Source organism: Furipterus horrens, unplaced genomic scaffold (assembly GCF_987537825.1).
Source record: "Furipterus horrens unplaced genomic scaffold, mFurHor1.1.pri manual_scaffold_4, whole genome shotgun sequence".
Classification (NCBI taxonomy): domain Eukaryota; kingdom Metazoa; phylum Chordata; class Mammalia; order Chiroptera; family Furipteridae; genus Furipterus; species Furipterus horrens.
In genome coordinates this window covers 16,924,557-16,936,717 of record NW_028327174.1, presented here as the reverse complement: position 1 = coordinate 16,936,717, position 12,161 = coordinate 16,924,557, and the positions used below count along the sequence as shown (strand labels likewise).

General features: G+C 34.0%; 1 protein-coding gene across 1 annotated transcript in view; it reads right to left on the bottom strand.

Annotated features, from left to right (window-relative positions):
- BLTP3B (bridge-like lipid transfer protein family member 3B) overlaps positions 1-12,161 on the bottom strand; it is an 86,900-nt gene that overhangs the window by 23,243 nt on the left and 51,496 nt on the right. The window contains exons 12-15 of the mRNA XM_090272641.1: positions 9,876-10,017; positions 6,155-6,348; positions 3,363-4,861; positions 2,896-3,014 (exon numbers count right to left, since the gene is read on the bottom strand). Of these exons, the coding sequence (XP_090128767.1) occupies positions 2,896-3,014; positions 3,363-4,861; positions 6,155-6,348; positions 9,876-10,017 (1,954 nt within the window). The remainder of the gene's footprint in view (positions 1-2,895; positions 3,015-3,362; positions 4,862-6,154; positions 6,349-9,875; positions 10,018-12,161) is intronic.

Sequence of the window (12,161 nt, the reverse complement as noted above, 5' to 3'; positions counted from 1 at the left end):
GACTGTATACTAATTTCTCTAAGCTTCATTTCTGAAGCTATGAGTCTTTCCTTACCTAACCTGTCTTCAAATACATCGAAAAGGTTATTACTCTATATACAAAAAGTAATTTGTATGTGTCTCTCATCCCTTATGCTTCAGTGTTGGGGACAACTATTCCCTGGCTATGACCCATGCTTTTATTCCTGTTCTCAAAGTCCCCAATGCCTTAGTAGTTGGAATGCATGTAATTCTAAGTCATTCCTAGTTGTCTTTACTGGGGCATTGGTAACCTCTGAACCTGACCAGATAGTTCAGTAGGTTAAAGTGTTGTCCCAATATCTGAAGATTGCAGGTTCAGTCCCCAGTCAGGACACATACAAGATTCAACAAATGAATGCATAAATAAGTGGAACAACAGAATCAGTATTTCTCTCTCTCTCTCTCTTTCTCAAATCAGTAATTTTTTAAAATTTTTAAGAAGGGCAATCATGCAGTTCCATCAGATATAATCATGTAAAGAAATCTGGCAAAGATGAATGTGTAGTTAGACATGCTTCGCCTCCTTCTACAACCACAGAAGGATTACAGCTACCTCAAAACAAAAAACAACCAGACCTACCAGAAGATCAAACTGCATGGAAGTCCAACAAACAAAAATATAAAGAAGAAATATCCACACTGACAGGTAGGAGCAGGGGAGATGGGAGCTGGGGCAGAGGACGCAGTGCAGTAGCAAAAGGCAGTAGCTGTGGCTGACCAGTGAGAAGAGCAGTCACGCATTATAAAAGCCAGAAGGGAAACCTGGGGAGCGATCCCAGTCCCAGGCCAGACAGCACAGCTCATGGTTCCAGTGCTAAGAAAATAAAGCCTTGTTGATTCTGGCTGTGAAAACCAGTGGGGGTTGAGGTGACAGAAGAAACTGCTGGACTCTTCAGGAGTCCAGAACATACACAAACCCACCCACTCTGTGAACCACCACCAGGACAACAGCTAGAGGGGTGCCAGTTGCATATGGGAAGTGGGTGAAGTGACGGGGAAAAGGGTGAGTGCTCAGCAAGCGGCACTGTTCCCTCTCTGAACCCTCCCCCACATACAGTGCCACAAGGTGGTAAAATGGGTCACCTAGAACTGACAAATACTTAAGGCTCCTTACAATGTAACAGGTGCGATAGCTCTACCTAAGACACAGAGGCAAATGCAAAGGCTGTCAAGTTGAGCAGACAAGAGAAGTATGGCCCAAAAGAGGAAACAGATCAAGGCTCCAGAGGGACAACTAAGCAACAAGGAGATAGCCAACCTAACAGACGCAGAGTTTAAAACACTGGTGATAATGATGCTGACAGAAATGACTGAGTATGGCAAACACATAAGGGAAGAAGTGAAGGCTATACTAAGTAAAATGAAAAATCCACACAAGACCAATGGTGAAGGAAAGAAAGCTGAGTTTCAAATCAACAATTTGGAACATAAGGAAGAAATACACAACCGATCAGTATAGAATAAGAAACAAGAATTGAAAAAAATGAGGAGAGGATGAGGAACCTCTGGGACAACTTTAAATGTACCAACATCCGAATCATACGAGTGCCAGAAGGAGAACCAGAAGAGCAAGAAACAGAAAATTATTTGAAAAAATAATGAAGGAACACTTCCCAAATTTAGCAAAGGAAATAGACATATGAGTCCAGGAAGCACAGAGTCCCAAACAAGCTAGACCCAAAGAGGACCACACCAAGACACTCATAATTAAAATGCTAAGGGTTAAAGATAAAGAAAGAATCTTAAAAGCAGCAAGAGAAAAGAAGACAGTTACCTACAAAGGAGTTCCCATAAGACTGTCAGCTGACTTCTCAAAAGAAACTTTGCAGGCATGAAGGGACTGGCAAGAAGTATTCAAAGTGATGAAAAGCAAGAACCTACAATCAAGATTACTCTACCCAGTAAAGTTATCATTTAGAATGGAAGAGGAGATAAAGTGCTTGCCAGATAAGGCAAAGTTAAAGGAGCTCATCATCACCAAGAGCTTATTATACGAAATGTTAAAGGGACACATTTAAGAAAAAGATCAAAACTATGAACAATAAAAGGCCAACAGACTCCCAACTATCAACAAATGAATCTAAAAACACAAAACAAACTAAGCAAACAACTAGAACAGGAACAGAACCAGAGATATGGAAATCATATTGGAGGGATATCAGTGGAGATGGAAAGGGGGAGAATTGGGGAAAAGGTGCGGGGATTAAGAAGCATAACTGGTAGGAACAAAAAAGACAGGGAGATGATAAGAATAGTAAAGTAAATGGAGAAACCAAAGAACTTACATGCATGACCCATGGCGTGAACTAAGGTAGGATTGCTGCTGGAGGGAAGGAAGGTTACGGGCAGAGAGCAAAGGGGAAGAAAAATTGGGACAACTGTAGAAGCATAATCAATAAAATATACTTTAAAAAAAATAAAATTAAAGATAAATAAATAAATAAGAAAAAAGATATAATCATGTATATGAGAGAATCCTGATATGGAAATAAGTAGATCCAGTCTGGACTCCAGTCCTAGGACCACGTAATTGAGACCACCCAATCAAAATTCCAGATATAGAAGTATCTGTAAGAGAGCTAGAAGCTTTAACACTGTCTGCTTTATGATCTATATGCAACACCAATAAGCGTTAGAGGCAGCCATGGATGGGAAAAAAGAAGAGGGGGTGGGGGAGAGAAAGTGAGAAGTATCTGGTTAAAAGAAGCACTGGAACAACTATTAGAAAATTAGGTGCAATAGTCTTTGTGTATAAATAAAATGTATTTTGAGGGATATAATTAATTATTGAATATAACTAAAAATACTTAAACATCACTCCAAAGATATGTGTTTGTGTATATGTAAAATAAATTCCTTACTGTATTGTTTTACCTTTTTCCAGAAATATATGGCTATCATTTCCATCACTTTCTAACAACTGTTCTTCCAAAATCATGCTGTCAAGTGAAATGGTATCCAATGAGGTTTGTGAGGAGCTTCTTTTTATGTTCCTATAAGAAATACAGAGTGGAGCCAGGTTTGGTGGGCACCATTCCTTAGGTTTCCCACTGTTTACACAAGTATTAGAATATCATTGCATAAGGTAAAAACTTCTAAAAATATTTCTTAACAAAATTAAAATATGTATATAGTATCCCCAAGTTTTTAAATTATATTTTGTAAGTCTAATCTCAAAGTATTTTCATACTTTGAAAAAACTACTCTTCCATACGTTAAACCCCTGACAATGTCATATTTTGTCATGTTTTCAGTCCAAAAACAAAATATGCACTCACACAAATACACATGCACGTGCACCCCAAAACAACCCCCCCCCAATTCCAACAGTACATTGTTACCTTAAAGATGACTGTGATTTAAGTGTTCTAACTGTGGGTGCTTCTTCTTTACTGCTTTCCAGGTTCTCAGAGAGTGAAGCTGTTTCTGGAAGCAAATCTTCAGCTTTGAAGATAGATTCTATGGCTTCATTTCCTTTTCTAGTTAAACTATTTGAAAGCATGTTTTGATTACGATCATTACCAAATAACAGCATACTTGAATCTTCTCTGTAGTTTAAGACACTATTTGAATCCGTATAAAGTAAGTCCTTTTTGTCACCTCTTTCTAATCCCATTTCCCCTGAGCCACTTTTGCAAAGAATTCCACTACTTTCATCTTCACTTATTTTCTCTAAGTTTTTATCTGATAAGTAATCCAGAAAAGAAATACCTTTTTGCAGATTTGTATCACTAGCTGATTTAAAAAGCAAAGGATCCTTCAAAGGGACATGGCTAAGGTCAACACTCATAGATCTGTTATCTGACTTATGATTAACAGTTATACTTCTAATTTGATTTATACCACTACTAACTTGTTTCTTTTTTGAAGACAAGAATTCTCCATTTTCTGTAGGCAAATAATCCGAAACCACTGGGATCACACTTTCAGAAACAGGAGACTTGACAGTATTTGCTTGATCCACTGGGTGTAGTAAAAGAGCCACTTCTGCACTTTTAAGTAAAATTCCAATGCAAATGGATGTCTCACTAGCAGGACTGCCAGTCACAGCTTCTACATCATTCTTTAAGTTCTCTGAAAGCAGGATAAGTGACTCATGGAGGAAAAGCAGGAACAGATACTGGTAGTGATTGATCTGCATAGTGATATGTTTATGAACATGAACCAGGACATGAATATCTGCATCTGATGATGAAGAGGAAAATCTTAAAAATGTATCTGAAGATTTCTGACCACCATTTGTCAAGGGCTCAGACTCTGTACTGTAGAACTCCTTCAAAAGCTTTTTCCGCTTCAATCGGCCAGTCAGGTCACTAGATTCACTTTGTGATGTATTTAGAGATACCTGATTACAAGTCTGCAGCTCTTTTTGAGACCGTGCATACCTTGTTGGTTGACAGATCCAGATGGAAAGAGGGAAAGAGTCTATAAAATTTATTGGCCGTCCTTTTCCACTTTTCATCACTTCATAATCTATCCAAAATTGAGAAAAGTACACAGCCCAAACATCTGTGGCAGCAGAAGTTTTAAGAGTGTGTTTATTCAACTTGGGAGTAATATTTCCTTTATAAACTTCATGCATTTTGGTATCTTGTTCATGAGCATGTCTCTGGAAGATTGGATGCAGAAGATTAAAATTGTCACCAGATTTGGGAAAGCTGGTAAATGTTTTACTGAAAAAGTTGCAATCTTTAAAGTTTTGAAACAAGGCTTCTAGATCAGAATGTCGACAGTTTGGACAGTGCCTTGTATTTGTGGCAATCATTTCAGAACTCTGAATAGAAATTGCATGTGGTTGATCCTGATGACATTCAAATTTCACTTCAGAAGGAACAACAAACTAGAAGAGAAAAATGTAAATCTAGTCTAACTTACAAATCCATATATCTTGAAACTAAAATAATCAAAAACAATTCTTTTTAACATTCCCACCCGAAATACTGCTTTCCTAATCAGACATAAAATACTAACTTTCTGCCCCTAAATCTTTTCATTAAACTGAGTATAAAAGAATAAATAAGTTACTACTAAGGAAAGCTTTAAAAAAACATAAATTATGAAAAATATATATAACACAAATATATTTGCATACAACATATCACAAAATAAAAAGAACAAAATTAAATTAAACCAGTAATACTAAATGCTTATTCTGCCATGAGCATACATAAGACAGTGTCAAGTTTAAAAAAGAAAGTTTTTTGTTAGGGTATTTTAGATTCAAGCAATTTGGAGGATGAATAAATGATGAATTATTACTCGACAGATTATCATTAGAATCCTTCTTTTGGAGAAAAATATTAAGAAAATAAACTTAAATGTATAGGTCCAGTAATATACTAAAAAAATTTTCCAGATATCATTAAGCCCAGTCCTTACAATATTCACATCAAAGAGTTCAAAGTGACTGGTTTTAAAACTGGCCATACTCAGAAAATGTAAAGATCATTATATAATTATATTTTTAATTATAATTCTGTTACAAAATGTGTTTCTTTATACTGAATATTGTAAGATTTTAAAAACATTTTTATAATGTAATTGTTAATTATTAATCCCAATTTACAGAAAAGAAATTAAAGGTATATAAATTTAGTCTACCAGCAACACTGAAGTTTTCATCCATGCCCTAGGCTTATTTTACACTAAACATTTTTTTTTTTAATTTCCTTCCTTTAAAGTTTAAATGTCCATGGAATTCAAATTACCGATCACTTGGCTGTAATACTGAGCAACTTTCTATTATCTTTGGATATTAATAATAGAATAAATGTGAATACATAAAACTCAGATTTCACTTAAAAGCTTCATTGTATTATTTACCCTCTTTAAAAGAAAATTTTTATCAGCTCGGGTAAGAAGTAGGAACAAAATGACTGATTTAAATTTTACGTCTACTGCTTACCTCCAAATGGATGAGCAATGAAAAAAATAAAAGGTAGAGAAAGAAGCAGGAAAGTCTCTTAAAGCTTCTATAATTGAAAATTAAAACTAAAATTTCAAAATCAAAATTAAGATGCAATGAAGGTGATTTATATTTGAATGCCCCTCTTAAATCCTGGAAATTATAATGGTGTTAAGTTTCCTTCTGTACAAATGGTTTTGCTCTCGTAGCCCCTTGTTTATATGATACCTTTAGCATTAAGCCATCAACTCGAATATCAACATGCTCATCAGATTTTGAATTGTCATTCAACTTGTAAACAGCCATAAATTGATTAAGGCTCTGTTTTAAATCCAACAGAAATTGATTTAACCATAGAATACTTCTTTCATCCACAGTAAACTGTAGTGCATTCAGCTGGCTATAAAGGTTGGGAGATGGAACTGTGGAGAAAAAAATTTCAAAAAGATTTTTAATAAACAGATAGTTCTGAATCTTCCCTGAGAACAGAAAAGACATTATTAACATATTTATTCTTTTTAAATTAAGGTCAAGTTTTTCAGATAGTTACAAAACTAAAGTGACACATGTAGATGATAGCAAACACATTTAGATAGACAAAAATCATATTTTTGTTTCACTAACTGAAGAATATAAAATTTAATCTAAAACTAACTGTACAGATGGGAAATACTGTTTAGATTTCTTTTCCTAATGTTACAGTCACCAATAAGCAAACTTTCAAAAACTTTGCCTTTTCAATGAATTACTACATTAGTTGTGATCCTTAATCACTTATTTCTGTAAGGACTTCCACTACCTGAATCTTAATCTGAATCCTCCACAAAGAGGTAAGTGGTCAACCAGGCAAAACTCTGTGAGAGAAGGGACCATGTACAGTTTTACTCTCCTGTTAATGCTAAACTTAGAATAGTGCTTGGTGCAAAGTAAAAACTCAACTATCTCTGAAGTAATCAAATGAATATACTCATTTTCAAAGCTCCCCCAAAATATTAGAATGCCTGGGGGTTAGATAAATGTTTTGGTGCTAATAAATGTTAAACTAATATTTTTAATTAGAGTATATATCACTTCCAGAAAGCCACATATATTTATGTCATAAAAGCCAGTATCATTTTCAGATCATCTTGATGAAGCTATTTTATTCCAAAAATTCAGACCTATTTATCTCTACCAAAGCAAACAGTATGCATATATAGAACTTTTAAGCTTTATTAATTTAAGAAAAATAAGCCCAAGGGATGGGATAGCAGTAGAAACAGCATTACGTATAACAACGTCCTGAATAGAAAGGATTTCTTTTTCCTTTCTTTTTCTTTCTTTCTTTCTTTTTTTTTTTTTACACTCCTTCTTCCATTTCTCTGTCTCTCTCCTCACTCTCTCTTTCATTTACTTTTTTCAGGAATTATTCACTATGTATTACGTTAAGCACAAAGAATTAATTTTTAAAAATAGGACATGGTTCCTTTCCTTAAAAAAGTTCATAGACTAACACTCAAGAGAGACAAGAAAGCAGACACTCTGTAATTCAGCTCCAACATTCACTTGGCATGCAGATGCTTGTCTTTGGAAAGAGCAAGGAAGTGGGATGTTAAGGAGATCGCGCCACACTCTGGAAGGGAAGAAAGGAGAAGGCAATCTCAAGTACAGAATAAGTGACGGTGGCAGCCACACAGAAGACTAGACAGCAAACCTAGTCCCCAAGGCTAGAGCACAAAAGGAAAGAAGAACCCTGACTGCATAGCTCAGACAGAAGAAGAAACTTGGAACCTATGTGTAGAAACCTGAAATATGCTCATATCACTAAGAAGAAAAAAACAGGATGTAAATCATATATGTAAAAGAAACACCTTAAAAACAGAACTAACAATACTCTACTTATTGTTATGGTCTGAACTATGTCCCCTCAAAATTGATATGCTGAAGTTCTAATCTACCTCAGAACGTGACTATATATGGAGATAGGGCTTTTAAAGAGGCAATTATGGTAAAAAATGAATTCATAGGCGTGGGCCCTTGTCCAGTATGACATGTGTCACAAGAAGAGATTAGGAAAGACCATGTAAGAAGACGGCCACCTACAAGCCAAGGAGAGAGGTATCCGAGGCAACAGCTCTGTCCACACTGTGACTGAGAACTTCTAGCCTCCTGAACTGTGAAGAAATAAATTCCTGTTGTTTAAACCACTCAGTGTGTGATTCTTTGTTATGGCAGTGTAGCAAAGTAATACACTAAGGTTTTAGGAGGAGCTGTCTTGAAATTATAGGCTTAAGGGCATTTTTTATTTTTGGCATTTTCTTTTTTTAATACAATGAACATATTACATTTATAATTACTTTAAAAGTTATATGTTTTAAAAGTTGGATCACTTAATAGAAAGATGAAACATGAGGACTAAAAGTGAATGCCTGTAGATGGGGATTCAATATACAACCCTCTTTACATTTGTGTGCATTTGAAATTTTTTCATAATAAAAAGTTAAAATATAACCTGGCAATTCCACCTCTAGGTATCTAGGCGGCTTAGATTTTAACTGCTGGGAAGAAATTTTATATTTTTATGAGAAAAAAATGTACAGATTATAGAATAGGATTATTATTTCTTTGGCATATGTTAACAAAACTGATAGAAATAAACCTAGATCAGAAGTTAGAAATCCTGGAAACTAGTCTTAGCTCTTGAAGAAAAATGACTAGTTCAATGATATATCATTTAAGGAAAACAATTTTGGGGGTGTGGGAGAGGGCTGGAAACAACAGAATTACCCAATTATAGAAAAACGGCTGTGAATGTCCTTGGAAAACAGTGGGGGGAAAGTGAACTTGTATTTAGAAGACCTAGGCTTTAGTTTCAGCTGTGCCATTTTACTCTTTAAAAGGTGCTGAGCAAATGTCTTAAATCTATCTCAATTTTCTCATTATTTTAGTCAGGAAGGCAGAAGAAACAAACAAATGAGAAATGCACAAAAGACTGTTGAAAAGCATGAAATGGTAAGAATTAGATCACAAAAGTCTGGCAAAAACAAAAATTAAAGCAATAAAATAGTTCTACATCTATTTCTCTACACTACCTTCTTTTTAGGTAACAGCAAAGGCATGAGCATCAGATACCCCCTTTGAAACTAAGAATCTACATTAAGTCAATATTAAACAAGTGGGCGAATTAGGTCAAACTATTCTGGAGTTCCACTTTTAAGAGAGGACATAAAACTTCTGTCTTCCAATAACATAACCCATTTCATTTAAACACTTTTTTCTCAACTATGATTTTTTAATTACAATAATGAAAAAGGTACCATATAAACAAAGGCAAATTTTAGTTTGAAGGACTCCTAGATTAACTGCGACAAGTAGCACAGAATCTTAATATTCAGAGAACGCAAATATATAATCATTTTAACTTTAGGCAGCCAAAGTAGCTTACAAATAAAATTTCATTTAATTCAGTGTTTCTAATTAAAGTGCCAAAAGTTGTCTAACATATATTATATAGGCATTAAAAACCAGCCCCCAAAATTCTCTTGAACTAAAAGGATAACTTATTCTTTTTTTTTTTCAATGAAATACAGTGTTTATATTTATACAGCAGAAATACAAATGGAGTTTTACTAAAGTAAAAAAATTTTATTCTACAAATAGCCTTTTATTAAACAAACAGCTACTAAGTATAAAAACGAGTCAAAACTCGGGGATAATATGAAACATGAATACTACATAATTCCTGACATCAAGTATGCTACAAGCTAGTGAGGGAAAAGAACATATGAACAAATAATATATAAAAATATTATCCTAGAGTTGTATACTACATACAATGATAGCAAGAGAAAAGAACAATGGACTTTCGATTCTTTTTCACATTTATAAAACTCAACAACTTAGCAAGAAAAAAATAAAAAATCATTCCCAAGTAATGGACAAATAATAACAAAATAGGAAACCCTCTTACTTGGAAAATCCTTTCCGTCTGGATAATAATACTCTGTGAATTCTATATAGACAGCTGACATTTCTTGTGGAAGATACAGGGATTTTTTATTGCAAGAAATCATACTTTTCGGGGAAGAACGACATTGTTCTGCTGTAGAGACCTGAAAAAATGATTGAGTTTCCTTAAGTAACACTGAATAAGGCCCTTTCCAAAGAATTTATGCAACACAGATATCACTTCAAACTATTAAAACTGTTTCCAAAAATTTATTAATGGTTAATTTCCAATGAAAATTTTGTTATATATTCAACTGCACATTAAGTTATTTTTACTAGGCACTTAAAAAAGATTTTATTTATTTTTAGAGAGAGGGGAAGGAAGGGAGAAAAAGAGGGAGAGAAACATTGGTGTAAGAGAGAAACATCGATCAGTTGCCCCTTGCATGTCTCCTCACCGGGGACCTGGCCCACAACTCAGGCATGTGACCTAACTGGGAATCAAACCAGTGACCTTTCAGTTTGCAGGAGAGGACACCCAACCCACTAAGCCACACCAGTCAGGGCACACATTAAATTATTTTTAAATTAACTATTCGGTAAACAATCATCTCTTTGGATTTTATCCATTACAAAATCAACTTTGTACAACATTCCTTGCAAACTTATTATTTTGAGCCTTAAAATAGCAGACAGAATATTTCTGTAAGACAAAGCAAATAAGTAAATAGCAGAGTCTGGACATAGTTCTAAGTCCTCAAGACCAGAATGCTTCTCCACTATAATAATTCTTTACCCAAATTTCTTTATTATGAAAAATTATTACATACAGAATTTTAGTTGGAGATAATAAAAAATTATGAAGATGGACAGTGATGAAAGTTGTACAACAATGTGAATATACTTAATACCAATGTATTATACACTTAAAAATTATTAAGATGCTGAATTGTTACGTATATCCTACAATAAAAATAATACAATTATAAATGCTTCTTAGTCTAAATTATTTTTTAAAAAAACACTGTTAAAGGTTCTTGTTATCCCCCAAATTAATCATTTATAATTACATTAAAAATGTATATACTAATTTCCCCCAAATCAATTTCATTTATTTATGCTTACTTAGTAGATCAAGGATGTATTTTTTCATTCATTCAACAAACATGTGTATTTCTCATACAAAGTAAAATGCTTTTTTCAATGGTTTATGTTTTCTCTTATGTAAATTGCTAATCAAATATTTTAATTATCTGTAGTCTTTATAAATTTAAGCCAGTTCCTTACATTATGTAAATTGCTAATCAAATCTTTTATTTGTAGTCTTTATAAATTTAAGTCAGCTCCTTACATTATCTTATTAAGAAGCTTTTCTCTGTATATATGGAAATAAATTCTTTCCAACTCAGAGTGTCAAGTTTTTTAATAGACAACAGCTTATCCTTTCCCTTTAGTAGTTAAAAAGTTATCAAAATGGAATAAATATACTATTTTATTTTCCTCCAGTTACTTTTGTTTTGTTCTGGTGTACTGTATTTGTGTATGTGGGATTTCTTTACTGTATTTCACCCCCAACCATTTGAGATTATGAGAAATTCATTACCATTTGAATCTATTAAATCTCATAATTTAAAGTCTTCTTTAAATGAGACGCATTATATATAGAATGTAAAGAAAGAAGCAATAGCACAATAAAAAATATAACTGTTAAACCACGGTTCCCAAAAATTGACATTATTGACATTTGGGGCCAGATAATTCTTTGTTGCGGAAGCTGTCTAGTGCACTGTAGAATGTTTAGCAGAATCACTGGTCTACACACTAATGTCAGTAGTTACCCTCCTCCAACTGTGACAACCACAATTGTTCTCTAGACAAAGCCAAATATCCCCTGGGGAGCAAAATCAGGCCCAGCTGAAAACCAATGAGTAAAATGAAAACTTTTCAGATAAAACTAAGTTTCAAAGGCACAGGTTTATCAAAATAAATGAGAACAATTCATAAATACTGACACACATCGGAAACCCTTTCATTCATTAAAAAAAAAATAGGTCACATATTCGATTGTGTTTGTCTCAGGAATTGTGAAGTTAAACTATGTTGTGAGATTACAGCCTGAATAAGATTTTTAGTGTAAATGGGACACAGAGTTCTTAGCTACAAAATTATGTTCACAGTATAGCCAATAAATGGTAGTTTGATAAGGCAAAAGGTATTCTAGTTTCTACCACTGAAACAATTGTGTAATAAGGAATCTGGACCACTAAGAGAGGTCTGGCCTTTGTCCCTGCTCTCAGGAGGTAATTCT